This window comes from Globicephala melas, chromosome 8 (genome assembly GCF_963455315.2).
Source record: "Globicephala melas chromosome 8, mGloMel1.2, whole genome shotgun sequence".
In the NCBI taxonomy this organism is placed as follows: Eukaryota; Metazoa; Chordata; class Mammalia; order Artiodactyla; family Delphinidae; genus Globicephala; species Globicephala melas.
Window position 1 is genome coordinate 48,349,921 of NC_083321.1, and position 19,835 is coordinate 48,369,755.

The 19,835-nt window shown below is 48.8% G+C and overlaps 1 protein-coding gene across 1 annotated transcript; it reads right to left on the reverse strand.

The window, feature by feature from the left end:
• Positions 1–527: 527 nt before the first annotated feature.
• Positions 528–11,909, reverse strand: CCKBR (cholecystokinin B receptor). Its single transcript, XM_030831216.2, has 5 exons — positions 11,658–11,909; positions 2,997–3,248; positions 2,593–2,842; positions 2,113–2,285; positions 528–1,940 (listed from the first exon to the last, which is right to left on the reverse strand). Exons 1-5 carry the CDS (start codon positions 11,806–11,808, stop codon positions 1,402–1,404), a joined length of 1,365 nt encoding a protein of 454 aa, XP_030687076.1. The 5' UTR covers positions 11,809–11,909; the 3' UTR covers positions 528–1,401.
• Positions 11,910–19,835: the final 7,926 nt, after the last annotated feature.

Below are 19,835 nucleotides of genomic sequence, written 5' to 3' on the forward strand. Positions count from 1 at the left end.
TGCCCCTTGATGGGTACGGCGTCTCTCCCACCTCCAGCTCAGTGCCTACTTCAATAGGGTTATTTCTGTCTTGGTCCAATTTATTGTATTACCTTGAGCAGCTTTCTTTCTTGTTCTGGGTCTCAGTTTCCCCAACTATTACAAGATGAAGTGTCAAGGAGCCCTCTCCCAGCATACCATGCCTCTGTTTATTTATGTATGTCCCCTTGGTGAGGTCATCTGTTCTTCCTGTTTGTCATCATGTGTGTGGAGGGGTGGTATTGCTGTCTCCGTCCCTCTCTGGGGCTGGATCAGTCTTATAGTCAAGAGGGAGGCTGGGCTCTGGGACTCCTATTCAGGTCCAGGCCCCTGTCTCCCTACGCTACCTCTCCTCCTTGCTGCTGGCCAGTAAGGGTGTTTCCATGGGGAAGAGTGCATTAAAAAGTCCCTACTCTTTAATTAATTCTGTATACCTGTCATGTTCTGACCCATGGTGTTTCAAATACACATTGAATAAACTGAGTCTTATCATACACTGCTTCCTCTTTTCATTAAAATTTTAATAAGCATCTATTAATACAGCACCTTAACAATGGTACCACTTTAGGACAATGTGCTCAGGAATCATTATGTGTCATGGATGTCCCACCTCCCAGCCCCACCTCCATTCCCAGCTATTGCATACGACTGTGGTGTGAGGCGGGTCCAGGTTGACCATTCGGAGAGAATTTACACAGCCTCATCTAGACTCAGACCACGGGCTTTTTGGCAGGGGGTCATGCACAGGAGTGAACAGCAGGGGGAGGGACCTGACGGAGAGGACTCTACAAAATCCTGTGCCTCCACGCGTGCCCCAAAAAAGTCCAAAAAGGAAATTAAGGGGGAAGCCAAGTCATTTATTATTTCTTGAAAAAGTTGGGTAAGGGAGGAGGGGAAGGCCTATAGTATTTAACTGGAAAGGAATGAGAGGACTTTTCAGTGCAAAACAGCTTGTTGGTCTGGGAAGTGTGAGATTAGACAGGTTGGTGTTTGCAGCACTGATTGGGGAAGGGCACGGTGAGGTCAAACTGGGGACAGCCTGGAGCATCTCAGGAGTCATTCCTGTGCCAGGCTCCAGAGCCCTAAAAGATTCAATGCCATTACTATATGTGTAAGAGGCAAGTCAGCCCCTGTCAGAGTTTCCACAGTGTAGAGATAGTCCACAGCTAGGGACGCTGTGTCTGTATGTCCAAGGTCAGTGCCATGTCTCTGTGTGCCAGGCTCAGTCCCACATCAAGTGCCTTCTTTCCTGTGTGGGGTAAGCCACCTTTTCCTGTGCGTTGGGGTTAGTCAGTCTCTTGTGTCCGTTGGTCTGCGTCTTTCATGTGTCTGGATGGGGCCAGTCCGTCTGTCCCGCCTCAGCTCCCACTCCCGCTCCACCCCTCAGCCAGGTCCCAGCGTGCTGATGGTGGTGTAGCTCAGTCTGGACAGTGAGGCGATGGAGGGGGTGGGAGGATCCTCGTCCGGTAGAGGTCTGGGGCGAGCTCGCGGAGGCCGAGGGCAGCAGCGGGCGCAGGTGTCGAGGCAGGCCTGGCGAAAGCGACGGTGCATGAAGCAGTAGACCAGGGGGTTGACACAGGCAGAGGCGTAGCTTAGCAAGTGGATGAAGGAGATGGGCGCACCCGAAAGGGCGCGATGTGCACCGGGGCCGTCGAAGGCGCGCCACGTGTTGGCGCTGTACACTGGCAACCAACACAGGAAAAAAAGCACAACGATCACCAGTAACATCCGCACCACGCGCTTCTTAGCTAACAGCTTGGCTTGGGCCGGCCGGGTGCAGGATCCTGGCCCAGGCGTGGGTCCGGTCAGCGCGGACAGCTCCAGTACAGGCCGGGAGCGCGGAAGCTGCACGTAACAGCCATCGCCGTCCTCGCCAGCCAGCCGGGTCTCCGACCCGCAACGCCCGTTCGGGTGGGCAGGACCTGAGCACAGACGGTGGGCGGTCAGAACCGAAGGCTGAATTCTCCAAATCCCCATTGGTCTCCCCCCAACCCCCCCATTTCCAGTCTCTCTTCCTACTCACACACCTTTCCGCCCCACCCACTTTATGTCCCGCCTCTTCCCAAAGTCCCGCCCCTCCTGGATTTCACCCACCTCGTCCGGTCCCACCGGGCAGTCCTCCTTGACTTCCGACCCGGCTCTGGCTCTCGCTGTCACTGTCACCGTCAAAGCGAAGCCCTAAGTAGAGCTCGCGGGAGATAAGCCCGTAGGCCACCGCCATAACCACCCCCGGCACGAAAAACAAGAGCAGAAGCAGCAGTACCGACCTAGAGACAGAGCACAGACCAATCGCGCGGATCTCTGTCCAGCTATAATCACAGATGGAGGAAGACGCAAGGGTTGATGTTTCTAGGGCTGGTGACCAGGCCCCAGAGGTAGAAGTAGGATTTGGGTATGCGGCCGGGAAGGGTTAGAGAACTGGGGAGAAGCCCCAATGGGAATCCCAGGATGGTGGGAAAGGCAATTGTAGTGATAATTGTTAGAGCAGCTGGAGGGAGATTCTGGGTAATGCTCGTGAGTATCTGATGGAGATGGAGAAGGGAATTCCCAGGAATGGGTTATAGGGACCCTCACCAGGTTTGGCGAACTCGCGCACTGGGCCACCGATGCATGCATTGCAGCACACGAGGTCCCGCTGGCTGCACGGCAGTGTACACCGGGTAGGGCACCATGAGCAGTCCGGACAGCATCCACGTGGCTACGATCACTCGAGCCGCGTGTGAGCGCGTCTGCCACACACGCGCCTGCAGTGGTCGGCAGATGGCGCTGTACCGCTCCAGGGCGATGGCCACGAGGCTTAGCGTGGACACGCTCACAGACACGCCTAGCAAGGGAAGAGGAAGGGGTCACCTAGGAAACTTGTACTACACACTCACCAGTGTGACTTCCATACCCGCTGACGGAGAAAGACCCCCTACATCCGGCAAGGACTTTAGAAGAGGAGAGGGGCAAGGGAGGCCGGTCGGTTGTTCACCTACCCATGAAGTAGGAAACCGCCTTGCAGACGACTGTGCCAAAGATAAATGTGCCCATGAGATTGGGCAGGAGGGTGAAGGGCATGCAAGCCACGGCCAGAAGGAGGTCGCTGACTGCCAGGGAGAGCAGGAAGGCGTTGGTGACGGTCCTCAGACGGCGGCTGAGTCCCAGGACCACGATGATGAGCACATTTCCTCCGACGCTCATCAGAAAGATCACAGCGTAGAGGGTGACCCTAATGGCCAGCTCCAATTCTGGGTGGGAAAAAGGGGGGGTGGCAGTGGGAGTCCTGGCCCCCACTCAGCCCGGCTCTCCAATTTCACTTATCCCCAGTCCTCCAACCCCCACTACCCAGCCAGATCCCCTGCTTTCCAAATCCCGGCCCCCGCCCCCAACCCCGACGACCCACTCAGTAAATGGTGAACTTGAATCCTTCACCCTCTAACCCCTAGAGGCCTAGTTAAAGCGGCCTAACGCTACTCTTCCTTAAGAAAGCCTGTCCCTTCTCAAGCTTTGTTCCAAATCCTTCCTTCTCTTTGCAGCCAAACTTCTCGAAAAGATTATTTCCATCTTTTCATTCACCCCTCCATCTGTTACAACCCAGTGACCTGTTCCCCCATTACTGTTTGCACACTTCTCAAGGTTACTGAGCTTTAACTGCTAAATCCAAAGGTCTCTTCTCAGCTTATTCTACCTGACCTCCCGGCAGCATTCGACCCAGTTGACCACCCACTATCTTTTGAAACGCAGGTCCGAGCATGTCTTTATTGTCTTAAAAAAACAACGACAACAAAACAAACAAACAAAAAGACCCTTCAGCTACTCTCACCTGTCTGCAACCCTTTAGCTTGTCATCCAGATTCTCCCAGAACTGCCCTCTTCCTCCTCCCACTTCCTCCCTGCAATGCACCCAACTTAAGGCACCGGATGACTCAGTTTCTGGAAGGCAACGTGTGCACTCATGATTCTCTCCTTTGCTCATGTCGGTTTCTCAGCCTAAAATGCTCTTTCACTGCCCCCCCCCGACTATTAATACCTCCCCCCGATTAATGACTTTCAATAACAAACTTGTTTTCTGTTATCTGGTAAATTCCTATTCACCATTGTCTTTCAAGACTCAGACAGACTGCCCCCTCCTCTGTTAGGCCTTTCTGGACACCTTATTTGGAGCTAATCTCCCCTTCCTCTGACCATGCATGTTCCCTTCACATCTGTTAGGACCGTTTTTACTTTCCACCTTATATTTTAATTATCTATAAACATTCATTCTCACTCCACAAGCATTTACAGAGGACTCCCTTTATACCAGGCCCTGGGGACAGAGGACATGGCAAATGCCCTGTGAGCTCTCATCTGAGAGCTCACAGTCTAGAGGGAAACTCAGATGTATAAACAGATAATTGTCACATGGTGTGGTAAGGAGCGAGGTTGAGGAATACACAGAGTGCTCTGGGAGCTCACGGGAGGGACATGTAGTGTTGCTGGGCTAGACAAAGGGCTGACCCCATTCATTTTTGTCATTGCCTATTGGGAGAAGGATTCATCATTGGGCTTCCATATCACAGCCAAGAAACCCAGACAAAATTGAATAGAATTAAATTAAACTGGACCCAGTCACCCATGGCCTCAGCATGAGGGAGACTGGAGCTTGGAGGGAGAGAGGGCAGGGACAGAGCCTGCCAAGTTGGGGGAAGGGAAGGGCCCAGAGCTGCAGGGCCCTTTTTCATAGCCCCATACCTTGGCTGACTTTGGCCAGAGCTCCCAAATTAAACTGTTTTCTCATAACAATAGTTTGTACTTATTCAGAAGTTGTTGTAGACTTCGAGTAAGTGCTACTTACAAGAGATCCCCTAACTGAACTCAGCAGCGATACTACTTGTTCAGAGCACCCAGTAAGTTAGGAGCCGATTCAGAACAGAAGCCAGTCTCTAGATCTCTAAAATGCTTTGCCTTCTATCGCTTCCTCCCTTCTCTGTCATTCATGATGCTGTCCCCCTCTATACTCTACCATGGCATTTCTCACTGTATTATTCTGTTCACTTTCTATCTCCACCACTAGACTATGAGCTCTTGAGCACAAGGGCGATGTCCACCATGTTCTCCAGCATGTCCCTAGCATTTGGCATAATGTCCCCTGCACAGGAGCTGTTAACACCTGCTTGCGGATGAATCTTAAACGGATCTCTGTTACTCCCCACATAAATGCACCTGCTCTGTCCCTCCTCATCCATCTTTCACCTCTGTGCTTCTAAGGCTCCAGCATGCGCTCTCCTTGCTGCCTCTGTCTCTTTAGAGACCCATGTTGGAGGATTTTGTTGGTGGAGGGGAGGGGGCAAATGACAGGCTGTGATTTTGGATGTGTTACTTTTACTATTATATACAAACCACCTGTGTCTCATTTAGAAGCTGGGCCCCTCTCTGCAGGGAAGGCTTATGGATGGTTTATGTGTGACAATTTGAGGTGTATGTGTGTGTGTGTAGGGGGAAATAAAGAACTTTGGGAGGGGGATCTCTGTCAGAGGTCCTTGGACCCAGAAGAATAGAGCAGGTGGTCTATCTTGTGCTCTATGTCTCCTCCCTGTCTATTTCCCCTCTCCGCCTCTCTCCCCCTACCCCTTAATCTCTCTAGTTCTATCTTCTCTAACACTTCCTCCTCTGTCCTCTGAATGTTTCTCTTCAACTAGTTTTTTTTTTTGGCTGTGCCACGGGGCTTGAAGCATCTCAGTTCCCAACCAGGGATCGAACCTGGGCCCTGGCAGTGATGGCGCTGAGTCCTAACCACTGGACCACCGGGGAAGTCCCTCTCTTCAACTAGTTCTTGATTCAACAACCATACCTCAAGTTTGTACGGCACTCTAAACTGTGAAAAGCACATTTCTCATTCATTCATCTGGCTAATGGATCTCGTGTGTATCCTTGAACTTGGCTAATTGTAGTGTAGCTGAAAGATGGGGCTAGGCCCTCTATTATGAAGTTCCCAATCTGTGTGGGGACCTCTGAAAACTAGAGGACAAAGTCCCAGTAAAAATGGCCGGCAACTGTACAATGCTTTGCTGTCTAACTGGGCACTTCCAGCTGTTACTTTATTTCCAGCCATCACCATCTCTCTAAGTCTTTGCTGTTGAACAGTTAGGAGATGTGAAAAGGCTAAGTAAAAGCAATCTTAGACCTAGGGATCTTGGAAAAGGCAGGGAAGGATAAAGAGTTGGTGCACAGGGGACTTTTAGGGCAGTGAAACTATTCTATATGGTACTGTAATGGTACCTAAATGTCACTATACATTTCTGAAAACCCATAGAACATACAACACAAAGAGTGAACCCTAATGTAAACTATGGAATTTAGTTAATAATGTATCCATATTGGCTCATCAATTGTAACAAATGTACTACACTAATGCAGGATGTTAAGAACAGGGGAAACTCTGTGTGTGTGTGTGTATGCATCCGTGTATGTTTGTGTGGTGGCATATGAATGACCACAGTGGCTTCAGGGGTGGCAGAATGGGACATGCACCTCCTGGGGTACAGCCACGAGTGCCTTGACAGTCTATCTGTGGGCATCCTTCTGCTGGGGATGAGAGGAGAGCAGAAATCAGACCAGGGGACTCAGAAGACTGGCACAGTTCAGTTCTGCTTCTGGGGTCTAGAGGATCTGCATGTGTTCTGTCCAGATGATGGCAGAGAAGTGTGGGTACAAAAATCCAGATGACGCGACATGAAACAAAAACAGGCTTTTCTAAGAAAGGGTTCCACAGAACACTGAAGCCGCTGATGCCTCAAATCCTGCCACTCACTGGTGTGTTGGATCTGGTCACCCATCCCTCAGGCATCAAAGTAGTACCCACGCCTCTGTGGTGAGCATAGATAGCATCTAGCTGATTGTGGGTAACAGCTGGGTGATGGGGACATCCGCATGTTAATGGATTCTAACGGAGGGGGCAGAAAGAATATGCAGGGTGTGTATGTAGGTAAGATCAGAGTGAGCATTGGGTAATACTTTAGTCTTGGAGATGATATCTGGGTGGGTGAGAGTAACACATATTTCTGTAGGCAGTATCTGGAGAAGGGTAACAGCTACGTGTCTATAGGTGGTATCTGATTGAGTGTGGGTTGCCTGTAAGTTTAGGTAATATCTGAGTAAGTGTTGTAACATTTGAATGAGCCAGGGTCTGCAGATAACATCGCAGTTTGTAAGTAACATCTTCAGGAAGCGTGGGTTACATTCAGAGGTCTGTATGTGAATAGGAGAATATCCAGCTGACGGTGATCATAGCTGACTGAGCAGAAGTAATATGCAAGTATATGTGGGCAATATTTAAGTGAGTGTGAATATGAGATATTAACAGATTAAGATGTTAATCTTATTGAGTAAAATAACTGAGCGCCTGAGCGAACATAGGTAGTATTTGAGTCTTTGCGGGTAATATCTGAATATGTAAGAGTAATATCTATGACTTTATGGGTAATATCTGGAGAAGGGTTACTTAAGTGAGCATGGATAGTATTTGATTGTACGTGGATAATAATAAAACAAAAGCGAGTGTGTTTGATGGGTGAGTAATATCTGAATGACAGCGGGCGATATTAAAGTGAGTGTGGGTGACATCTGCTTTTCTGTGGGTAGCATCTGAGTGAACATGGGTAACGTTCAAGTCTATGTGGATTATATCAGAATAATGTGAGTAACATCCATATTTCTATCGGTAACACTGGAGTGAGCCTGGGTAAGATGTGTCTGTCGGGGTAACAGCTGAGTGAGTGTGGCTAACAGAGTCTCTGTGGGTAGCTTCTGACTGCCAGGAGTCACATCCAAATGTGTGTGGGCAGCAATGTCTAGATGACATGTGCTCTGAATCACTTCACATTCTGCTTTCTCAAGGTCCCTTACTCTATTAGCTAGCCCTGCTATCTTCTGCACTTCAACCTTTCTCTCTCGGCCCACTCCCCAAAAACATTTTTAAAATGGTCTTATCTCTACAACACATACACACTCAAAAGACAAACTATGCATGAGTGAGCGTGCGCACTCACACACACACACACGCACACGCACACACACCCTTCCTCAACCCCATGTTATCCTCCTCAGCCCCATGTTATTTCTAGCACTATTCTGTTTTCTCTTTGTCTCTCTCTCTCTCCCTACCAAACTTCTGGAAAGTTTTATCTGCACACCTTAGTTCACTTCTTATAACCCCTCCCCCATGGCCCAAACTTCTACCAACTGTAGCCACCCCCTAACACCCACAGCTCCTCCTAATACTTCCTTGTTATTGAATCGGAAGGATGCTGTTATGACCTTATCTGACTTATATGGGCAGCATTTGACATCACTTCTCCCACTCTGCTTGAAACTTTCTTTTTTCCTTGCCTTCTTGTCTCTCTGATGGTCTCATCTAGATCTACCTCATGGACTCTCCTTCCTCTGCTTGGCTTTTAAAAATTGGTCTTCCCATGCAGATGGCCAAGAGACACATGAAAAGATGCTCAACATCACTAATTATTAGAGAAATGCAAATCAAAACTACAATAAGGTATCACCTCACACCTGTTAGAATGGGCATCATCAGAAAATCTACAAACAACAAATGCTGGAGAGGGTGTGGAGAAAAGGGAACCCTCTTGCGCTGTTGGTGGGAATGTAAATTGATACAGCCACTATGGAGAACAGTATAGAGGTTCCTTAAAAAACTAAAAATAGAACTAACCATATGACCCAGCAATCCCACTCCTGGGCATATACCCAGAGAAAACCATAATTCAAAAAGACACATGCACCCCAATGTTCATAGCAGCACTATTTACAATAGTCAGGACATGGAAGCAACCTAAATGCCCATCGACAGATGAATGGATAAAGAAGATGTGGTACATATATACAATGGAATATTACTCAGCCATAAAAAGGAACAAAATTGGGTCATTTGTAGAGACGTGGGTGGACCTAGAGACTGTCATACAGAGTGAAGTAAGTCAGAAAGAGAAAAACAAATATCATATATCAACGTGGAATCTAGAAAAATGGTACAGATGAACCAGTTTGCAAGGCAGAAATAGAGACACAGATGTAGAGAACAAATGTATGGACATGAAAGGGGGAAAGCGGGGCTGGGTGGTGGTGGGATAAGCTGGGAGATTGGGATTGACATATATATGCTAATATGTATAACTAATAAGATAACTAATAAGAACCTGCTGTATAAAAATAAATAGATAAATAATTTTTTTAAAAAAATTGGTTTTCCTCAGGGTCCTGTCCCAGGACCTCTTTTTTTTTTTCCCCCATCTGACACAATCTCGGTATGATTTAATCTATTCTCATGGCTTCCGTTACCACCTCTAGACAAACACCTCTCAAGTTTGTATTTCTAGCTCATACCTCTCCCCTATGTTCCAGACCCTTGGATTCAACAGCTGACTGGGTAACTCCACCTGGATATTTTACCAGCATTTAAACTCAGTGGGTTCCAAACTGAATGTATAATCTCCTTCAAACCTGTTTCTGTTCCTTTGTTATCCTCATTATACAGCACCAACATCCATCCAATTGTCTAAGCCAGAAACCTAGATGTCATCCCTTGACCTCTTCCTCCCTCTCCATTTCTAATAAATCATCAAGTTCTGTTGATTTCACTTCCAGAAGTGCCTGTCAAATCCACCCAATTCTCTCCATCCCCATTGCCAGTAGCTTAGTCTACGCCAGCATCATCTTTCATCAGGACCAATGTAATATAATAGCCTTCTAAAGGATGCTCCTCTCTCCATTGGATTGTCCTCCAATCCACCCTCTTTAATGCAGAACTAATCCTGGCAGTACTACTGAACTTTTCAGTAATTCCCATTGCCCTCAGGATGAAATCCATACTCCTTAGACAAGGTCCATAAGGCTCTCTGGAAACGCTTTAGGCTGGTCTTCATCTTGAGTGTTCATTATTCCTCTCTTATGGTACATGTCTCAGGCACACAGAAACTATGACACACTGAACAAAAGGGCCATGGACTTAAACTCTGGCTGTTTACACATACTGGTCCTCTGCTCGAGATGCTTTTTGCTTTTTCTGCCCCTTCACTTGGCTGGTTTTCCCTCAGCTTTTTAATTTTTATTTCAATTTAGCCTTCACCTCCTCAGGAAGCCAACTCTGATTCCTAAGCCTAGGCTAGGCTAGATAGAGGTGCTCCTCTTCTGTGTTCCCACATCCCTCTCAAGGCACTTCCCACTCTGTACGGCAATTCTCTGCTTGCTCGTCCTTCTCCCCCACTGAACCGTGAGCTCCATGAAGTAGGAGCTGTGTCAGTTTTGTTCTACTCCTGTCCTTAGTGCTTAGCACAATCTCTGGCTCCATAAATATTTGTTGAGCGAAAGAATCTGGGTGTAACAATGAGAGAGTGCGTGACAACTGGTCTGAGAATGCATGCAATATTTTATGGGGGTAAATAAATACTTGAATTGCAATTTATTCCCATTTTCCCTTCTAAAGCTTGGAATAATTTCCTTCTGCTTAACACTGTTCCCTCTCCTGGAATCCCACTTCTTCCTTTTCTGCCTACTGAACTCCAACTTCAAGGTTCCCTCTGTGAAGTTTTCAGACCCCATCTCCTTCGGGTGCCCAGAGTTTGGTCCCTCTTGTGGGAATTCCAATGCTGACTGTGATTTTCCCATTGGTTTTTGTCTCCCGTTTGCACTGGAGATGACAGTCCAGACTGGGTCTAGTTCAGCCCTGTGTACCCGGCACCTAGCCCAGAGACTATAATAGCAGGTGTCCAGTAACCATCTAAGGAAAGAAAAGGTATAGGAAGGGGAAAAATAAGGCTTGAGCTGGGTCGTTGAGAAAATGTGGATGTTGGTTGATGGGAGGAATAAAAGTCACTGTGGGGACTGGGTGAGTGGAAGCAGTCTGGTGGTGAGGGGGAGAAGGTGGCACAAAGGGGTGGGATGATGAATGGGGCAGCCAGGCTCTAGGAGGCTGAAACCTAAGGAGAGGCAGGTTGGAGAGGGGCTTGGAAGGGACCTGGAGACATTACTTGGAGACAGCAAAAGAGGGAGGGTAAAGACCCTTGAGAAAAACTCCAACTTGGGAGGCAAGGGGATCTGAGGAAATGGAGACAGGCAGCTCTAGAGAGCAGCCCCTCAGTCCAATGTCCAGCCTAATTCAGGTTAGAGGACCTCTTTTGGGAAGGCAGGGGGTTGGGTGGGGGACACAGGAAATTATAACGCTAACTTCCCATTCGGGTCTTCCGAGTGCCCCTTCCCCAACCAAGCCCCTTCTTTCCCCCAATCTTGCCTTCCTTCCTTTCTTTCCTTCTCCACTGTGGCTCCGTGAACTGGCTGCAAAAGGAAAGGAGAGACCTGGGAGGATTGGCCAGAGGAGGTGCCTGTCTTCCCACCGTCTCTGTCTAGGAGGCGGCTGTGTGTTGGGGGTGACCAGGAGCTCTGGGGGTGGTCAGGGGACCAGGGTGTGAAGGTGCTCTGACCTGGTAGTGTGAAGCTGCCATGGAGTCTTATGAGCTGTGGGGGACACATGCGTCGGGGGAGCTGTTTGGGGACAGACGGAGTACTATGAAGGGACAGCGTGGGCGTTTGGGGAAGCAGTGGGGGCCTCTGTGAGTGTTGCGGGGTGCAGTGAGAAGGAGCTCGTGGACGGGGCTCAGGGAGGCACCCACCTCGTGTCCCGGCTCCGCGGATGCGCGGGGGCTCACAGCTGAGGTTGCCGGTGCCGCTGCCGTTGAGGAGGGGGCCCCCCGGGCGGCACAGGGAAGCCGCCGGCCCGGGTCCGTATCCCGGCACGCTCCGGTTCGGCTTGAGCAGCTCCATGGCCCCGGCCCATCCGCCGCCCCCTGCGATCGGCCGGGCCGGCTGCCCGCAGCGTCTCCACCTGCTCCAGCGGAGATTCCGGCTGAGGCTCCCGCCCCGCCTGGTTCCCGCCCCCAGCCCCGGCCCCCGCCCCTCCGCTCCTCCTCTCCTCGCCCCGCCTCGGCTCGCCTCCCTCCCAGGCTCGGGTCCGCCTCGGTCCTGCCAGGTGACTCTCCGCCCCCCTCTCCTGCTCCGGACTTACTCGTCCTCCCACCCCCGACCCCCACGACTGTCCTCGCCCCCTCCCTAGATCTCTCCGGTCTTCTCTTAGAGATTTCCTTCCCGCCCACTCCCCTTCGCCAGCGTCCCGGTTCCGGAGAATTCTCGGGAGCCTCCGCGTGTGTGTGTGCGTGTGTGTGCGTGTGTGTGTGTGTGTGTGTGTGTGTGTGTGTGTGTGTTGGCGAGGGTTGGGGAGAGGTTAGGAGTGTGTGTGTGTGTGTGTGTGTGTGTGTGTGTTGGCGAGGGTTGGGGAGAGGTTAGGAGTGTGTGTGTGTGTGTGTGTGTGTGTGTTGGCGACGGTTGGGGAGAGGTTAGGAGTGTGTGTGTGTGTGTGTGTGTGTGTGTGTGTTGGCGAGGGTTGGGGAGAGGTTAGGTAGGAGTGGATGGAGAGGTTGGGCAAGGAGGGAGCGTAAGAGGGAGAGCCCGGCTGCCGCGGGGTCTAGCATCTTTCCCTGGTGGGTCGGGGAACGTGGAGACGGGGCCGCATGCTGGGATCCCTGGCTGCAGCGCAGATGCCTTAGCCCGCGCGGAGCGCCACGGGTTCCCTACTTTGCCGCAGTGGCCGCAGTGACCGCGACACCATCGCTGGTAGTTCCCTGCAGCTCCTCGCCTCGGTGCTGGGGTAGCTCCCGCATCCTCACCTCTTACCTCAGGCCCAGCACCCACGCTTCCACCCGAAGCGCTCAAGGAACCCTTCTCAGCGGGCAAGGATGGGGAAGGGGCAGCATTTCCCTCCGGGGAACCCTGGCAGGGGAAAAGGGCTGCCTGGACGAAGAGTGACTTGGGGGTTGAAGGGCGGCCGGGGTAGCGGTGAGAACTGCCTGGGATAAACAGGAGTGGGTATGGTTCGGTTCCCAGACCAGCACAGGCATAACCCGGGAGGAGGCGGCTGGCTTTCTCTGTGGTCTCCAGGCAGCGCCCACCCTCACCCGACACACTGGCGCTCCCTGTTTGTTCTCAGCGCAGGTGGAGCAGCCTGTGTAGGGCGTCAGGTTCCCACGGGAGGGGGCTGGAAGAGGGCTGGAGCACCCGAGTGCAGCGGGAGCAAAACTGAAGGGGGCCTGCGCAGGCCTGCGCTGGGTTCCTTGGGCCGGACGTAACTCCTCTAATGGTTCAGCCCTGCTTGAGGTCATTCTTCTCCATTCCAAAGAAACTCTGATATGACCTGGAATTCCATTCTCTGGCCTCCAGCAGTAGCTGTCAGAGGTGGGAGTTATCGGTCAAAGGGAACATTAGACTGGGGATGAGGTCTGAGTTTATGGGGAATTCAGAGACTCTTAGCCAATCAGTCTTTTGGAGAGAACCTGGTCCAGCTAGCACTGAGTTTATAAGGGATGAGACACTGAAGGAGGATTTAAGCCTGAGGTCAGTGGGAATGTTGTCAACCGCCCCCCTCCCCCTTTCTCCTGGCTCTACCTGCCTTCCCCACCATAGCAGCCTGATTTTGCTGTTTGTTCAGCTCCAGCACAGGTGAGGCCTCAGATAACCTGCTGGACTTTTCCCACACTGGATGCGGGTAAGGTGTGGGAGCAGGGAAGCAAAGGAAATGTAGGGGAAAGGGGAGTGGAAATAGGAGAAGTAGACGGGCATTTACTTATTCAGCAAAGTATGTGCCAGGTATAGGGCTGTACACTAGCTGTCCGACACGGTCTGTGCCTGAGTAGCTCCCAAGCGAGTGGGGGAAAATGACAGGTAAGCCAATGATGGCAACATACGGTCATAAGTGCGTCCATCAGGATGCACAAATCGGACATCTACAAATCATCCTGAATGCCCTACTCCCTTATGCTCCTGCACCCCTGTGGTGGAGGCTGTGATGAAAAGCCCAGACTCCTGCCGAAAAATGAAGGATTTACTCTCCTTCTTCACTGAGAATGCTGCTGGAAGATAGGCCACAACTGTCAGCCCCCTTTGGGAGTTGCCTAAGCTGAAGAAAGCTGGCTCATTTAAGGTCATGTTCCCTTTCTGGGGCATCCTGCATACAATGACTGATCAGCAGAGAGGTATGAAGGTTCAGCTCCCTCACCCCGACAGAGGACAACTCTGAAAGATGTTCACAGCTGCTCATAGGGTTGACTGAGGTCGTTGGGCTGCTCAGCTTCTCCCTTTGCCCAATCCCACTTTCATCCTCTCTCTTATACAGGTGTTGACTCTGAGAGCACTCCTTAGTAAACATCCTCCACAGTAATCTCTGTCTTAGAGTCTGCTTCCTGGGGAACATAACAGGCTCCCTCCCGTGTTCAATCCATCATGAAGTGCTGTTGATTTTAGCTACTGCTCCACTGACGTTGCCCCACTGTTTCTTGTACTACTCTCCCAGCCTCCTAAGTGGTCCACATTTTACTGATGCCTCCTTACATCCACCCTCCACCTTATAGCCAGAGTGATACATTTAGAATACAGATCCGATTATGCCACTCTTCTGACCTTTGCTTTGGGGATAGAAAAAGCGTTTTAACAGAGTCTATGAAGCCTGCATGTCCTGACTCCTACTGATCTCTCTAACCACCTTGTTTTGAGTCACTGTTGTTCTTGGTCTCTCCACTGAAGACACTGGCCTTCCTTTAGTCCAGTTTTTGGATGTATATCCTCTAGTTACATGGTTTCTGGGCATTCTCTCTGGAAGTTTTCCTTCCTTATTTAATTAACTCCTACTCATCCTTCTGATCTCAGCTCAAGGTCTCAGCATTTCTCAGGGGTGTTTCTCCTGGCTTTCCCTCCTGGGTAGGCAGAATCACAAGATGATCCCTAATGACTCTCACTCTTGTATGGTCTCCTTCCCTCAGGTGTGGGTGGAACCTGTGAATGTGATGAGACTCTACTCCTAAGATTATGGTACATGGCAAAAGGGATTTTGTGGATGTAATTAATGATGCTAATCAGTTGACCTCAAGATACAGAGATTATCCAACTAGTCCTAACTAAATCATATGAATCCTTTAAAAGCCACGAATTTTCTCGGGTTGGCAGCAGAAGGGGAAGTCAAAGAGATTTGAGGAAAAAGATTTGATACACTGTAGCTGGCTTGAAGATGGAGGGGGCCATGATGCAAGGAATGGGGGTGGCTGTGGTTGGCTTTAGGATGGAAGAGGGCATAGAACAAGTACCTGAGAGTGGCCTCTAGCTGAGAGCCATCTCTGGCTGACAACCAGCAAGAAACTAGGGACCACAGTCCTACAACCACAGGAATTGGATCCTCCTAATCACAAGAATGAACCTGAAAGCAGATTTTCACCCAGAGCTTCCAGAAGAGAACTTAGTCTGGCTAGCATCTTGACTTCTGCTTGGTGATATCCTCCCTGAGCAAAGAACCCAGCCATACTACCTGTGAGCTAATAAGTGGATGTTTTTAAGCTACCAAATTCATGATAATTTGTTACCATAGAAATAGAAAGTAACACACCTCTCATCTCAGGAGGTAGCAAATACAGACCCTTGCAAGCCGTGCAAGGAAGAAGTGAGGGCATTGGAAATTCGTTAAAATTTAGAAAGACTTGGAAATATTGTAGTGGCAGCTGGTTTGGAGAGCAACTTAAGGAATGGGACCAACTGGGAACTGCATAGGAACTGTTTGATAATCACCTACTATGTTCCAAGCATATTATCTTTAATCCTCACAAAGAACTACAAATTTGGGCACAAGATTATTGATCACTATTTTAAATGAAAAAGCTGGCTCAGAGAGAGTTTTAATAACTTGCCCCAAGCCACAAAGCTACTAGGTGAAAAAAGCCACAATTCAAAGCCAGGGATTTGGGAAGTCAGAATTCAGGTGCTCCTAGTATGCTGCTTCCCAGTGTAAGTTTTATTGTTTCTCTGGTCACCTTCTTTTTCTCATTTTACAAAATATATTTTTTTCAAATTTTCTTGACTTATAAAATCTCTTATTTCATCTCTTACCCTGTTGACAGCCCATATGTACAAACACACACACACACACACACACACACACACACACACACATACCATCTTCAGTCACAACAAGTAACACGGCCTCCCACTTCATAGAGAAAATAGTAGCTATAAGACAGCAGCTCCCACCAGGGAATCTGGTCCATTTTGGATAAGTAAAGTTTCAGATGCCTATTAGACATCTAAGCAGGAATTCCAGTAGGGAGCTGAATAAGCAACTTGTATAGGAAGTAACGTAAACCATAGAATTAATGAGAGTATGTTGAATAAGGAGAAATGAGGAACCAGGTCAGAAGTCTGGAAAAGACCATTATTTAAAGGCTGGATAGAGAAAGACCAGTCTGTAAAAGAGACCAAGAAGGAGCATATAGTGGGGTGAAAGGAGAACAAGGGGAGCAAGGCATCATGAAAGCAAAAGGAGACATGCTGAATGGAATCAAATACTGCTCCTGCACGAAGAAAACAAGGATGAGAAATGTTCTCTGAATTCAGGGTCCTGGAGGTCCTTGGCCACAGAAAGAGCCATTTTGGTGAGGTCCTAGAGACAGAAGACAGATCAGATGTACTGAACGCTGAATGTCACGGGAGAAAGTGGAGCAAGTGACTTTAGACAAGGGTTTTTTTAAAAATTTTATTTAATTAATTTTTTTATACAGCAGGTTCTTATTAGTTATCCATTTTATACATATTAGTGTATACATGTCAATCCCAATCTCTCAATTCATCACAGCACCGCCCCTCCTCACTTTCCCCCCTTGGTTAGACAAGTCTTTTTGAAGAATAGTTATTAAGGAAAGGAAAGAGGGTAGTAACTAGAGGGGGATGTGGAATGCAAGATTTTAAGATGGAAGAAGTAGAACATTTTTAGGGGCAGAGGGAATTACTGCAATGTGTAGAAAAGACTGAAGATACGAGAGAGAGACACTAATGCAAGGTTCCTGAGAAAAGGTAGGGAAGTATGGAACCCAGTGCATGTGTGGAGGGTTCTAGCTTTTGATGGGAGTACAGATTCAATTGTAAGAAGTTAGTAGAAGAGAATAATTATAGATGAAAATGTCATGGCAACCAGATAACAAGTATATAGATGAAAATGTCATGGCAACCAGATAACAAGTATATTTCCTAGACTTTTTTTTGCAGCTAAGTGTGGCTTAATGACTTCTTTCTAGACAGTGGTTGTGGATGGAAGTCATAAGTGCAGCTTCCAGATCAAGTTCTTAAAGGAAAAGAGTGAACTCGCTCTTCCTCGTTGACTTTTCTTGCAGGTTGACTGTGGATGTGGATAAGCCACTTTCAGTCATGCAGTGAAGTGTGCATCCCTCACACACTAGGGATGGCAGAGTGACAAGATGGAAAGGGCCTGAGTCTCCTACATGCTCAAGTCATTTTTCCACCTCTGGTTCTCTTGTATGAAAAGGAAAGAAACTACAGTCTTAAGGCTCTACAATTTTTTTTCTCTCTTTTATCATAACAACTTGATCTGTAGCTTAAGACAGTAGGTGTTAGATTTGGTGGAGAGCTATTTTTTTTATAGTTTCTGGTTTCTCTATGAAATTGGAGATCTGTTTACAGTGAGTGGTGTGTATAAGTATGTGTGTATGTGTATAGGACTGAAATTTTAGGAGTCAAGATGGTTTAAGAAAACTGTATATAATGGGAAAGGGAAAGTGGACATCTGAGGAATGTAGTAAGATAATTAGGAAAGTGTTGAGGACCCACTTAAGAGTTGGTGACCGTGAATGTCTAGTGGTATCAGTTTCTCCAGCAGAGCCCAGACAGTTGGATGCAAGCATGGAGAATGTTGATGGTTCAGTTCCTCCTAAGTTGAGATTTTACCAGATGGGTGGGATGGAAAACAAAGGGACAAGCGTGAAATGATGGGCCACAAAATCTCAGCTGGACATGGAGAAGACACAGCTATGAGGTAGGTGACAAAGTTTAAATGAGTAATAAGTAGGCTTTAGAAGGTTGGGAGTCATCAGCAATAAGGAAGGGAAGAGGGTAGCACAATGAACACACGAGTGTCAAAGTGCAGAGGTCTATTGAGAGTAAAGAAGCAGCATTGCTGAGGGCAGAGGATCCCCAAATCTGTGTACATGGATTATGAGAGGATGAGAGGCCACCCCTTTCTGTGAAGGATATACTGTCCCTGGGGGATGGCTGGTTTTAGTTAACATGGGAGTTGAGAGGGTGTTCAAAGTTGAGGACATAGCAGTTTGCTGATGTTGGGAAAGGAGTTACAGAGGATGAAACTCCTCTGAGAAGCTTTCCTTAGCCCCACACATCTGGGTTAGGTGCCTCTTAACCCATGTACTTCTGTAACACCTGTATCTCTCATTACAGTAATTCTTACAATTACGTGTCTTGTAATTGCCGTTTTGCTTGTCTATATTTCAAGGGCCTGGTGTCTGTCCTTTTCTCCAACATTTTCTCAAACCACTCCCCACACTACTCTCATTTCTATCTTTTCTTTATGCTCAAGGAAGCTTGAGTTGTTTATTGTTTCATGGTGCTTTCCATATTGTTCATCATCCGTGTACCCTGCTCACATTCTCCCCTCGAACTAAGTGCAGTTGGGTGATGGGAGGTGAGGTCCAGGAGACGGTGGGTATAAACTGTTTCAAGAAGATGGTTTGGAAAGAGGAAAAACAACCAAGTCATGGATACAGTGGGGAAAGAGGACATATCATGATCAGAGGAGGGAGGAGGAGGGATGAAAACACACTGCTAAGAGGGTCAAAGCTCATTTCTCAAAATCAGGAAATTCCATCCATGCGAGAGTTAAGCCAACACTTGGGGAGAATGGGATTGCTTAGGGCCAGGAAACAGGGGAATTTTAGATGAGAGCAAGGAGGGAAATGCAAAGTCCATGCCAGAGGACAGAGACTTGGACCCTTGTTCCAGAACAAGTCAGAAACCTAAGAGGTCAAGGAAGCAAGTGCATGAGGTCCTGAAGTAGGGCCAGGTTCAGTCCTCAGGGAAGCTGCCTTTCTGACTCAGGCCTTGACCTGTCAATGTTGTCAGTTTTTTGGTTTTTGGTGCTTGTGTGTGTGTGTGTGTGTGTGTGTGTGTGTGTGTGTGTCTTGCAGGGGGTGCTGGCCCACCTCGCTCGACTCTTGTGGCTTAGAACAATCTACCTTTGCCTTGGGGAAGTCTCAGTCACCCACGCTACTGCCCAAGGTGGGCACATGATCCTTCTTTCAATACTCCATATCACAATTGAGATAAGAGGGGAATGTTTAAACAACATGTCAGTAAATGTGCAAGGGAAAGAACGAAAGACAGGAGCACATAGTGCCGAATGCACAGCCACATAACCTGCTTTATAAGATAGGACCTATTTCCAGCTAGCTTGCAGGTCCACAGAACATCAGCACTTTCCTTGGGAAACCCAGTGCTCACACACGGTGGTGTGAGGGTCCTGAACATGCTCTGTCTCCACACCCCTGGCCCAGACACACAGGCAGCTGGGATCCAGTGCTAGGAGGGGAACCAGTCATTTTGTCCTTGGGGTGCCAGCTTGCCCACTGGCTCAGCCCCTCCCCCTGTGGCTGATCAGGTTGCCTCTTCCCCTCCCCGTTCAAGGCCTTCTTTTCTGGGCATTTCTGTGATGTGCAGATACTCTTCTGTGCTGAGCTCCTGCCCACGCACTCCCTGCCCACGCAGAAGCCCCTTCTCTTGGCATAATTCAACAAAGAGGGAATGGGCTGAGAAGACACACCACCTGGAGCCAGAGCAGGCAGAGATGTTGGCCAGAGGAAAGAAACCAGGGGCAGGAGCAGCCCTCCAGAGGCTGGCCTTATGCTGGGGAGAGCAGAGCATACACTGGGGGCTGGCTCCCGCTGGAGGGTTACATT

Bases quoted from the DNA above. Each gene is read 5' to 3' on its own strand.
- CCKBR (XM_030831216.2), bottom strand. From the start codon at position 11,808: ATGGAGCTGCTCAAGCCGAACCGGAGCGTGCCGGGATACGGACCCGGG. The intron at 2,843-2,996 runs GTAGGTGAACAA...TTCCCTTGCTAG, and splicing joins GGCGGTTTCCTACTTCATGG to GCGTGTCTGTGAGCGTGTCC. The intron at 2,286-2,592 runs GTGAGGGTCCCT...CTCTGTCTCTAG, and splicing joins GCGCGAGTTCGCCAAACCTG to GTCGGTACTGCTGCTTCTGC.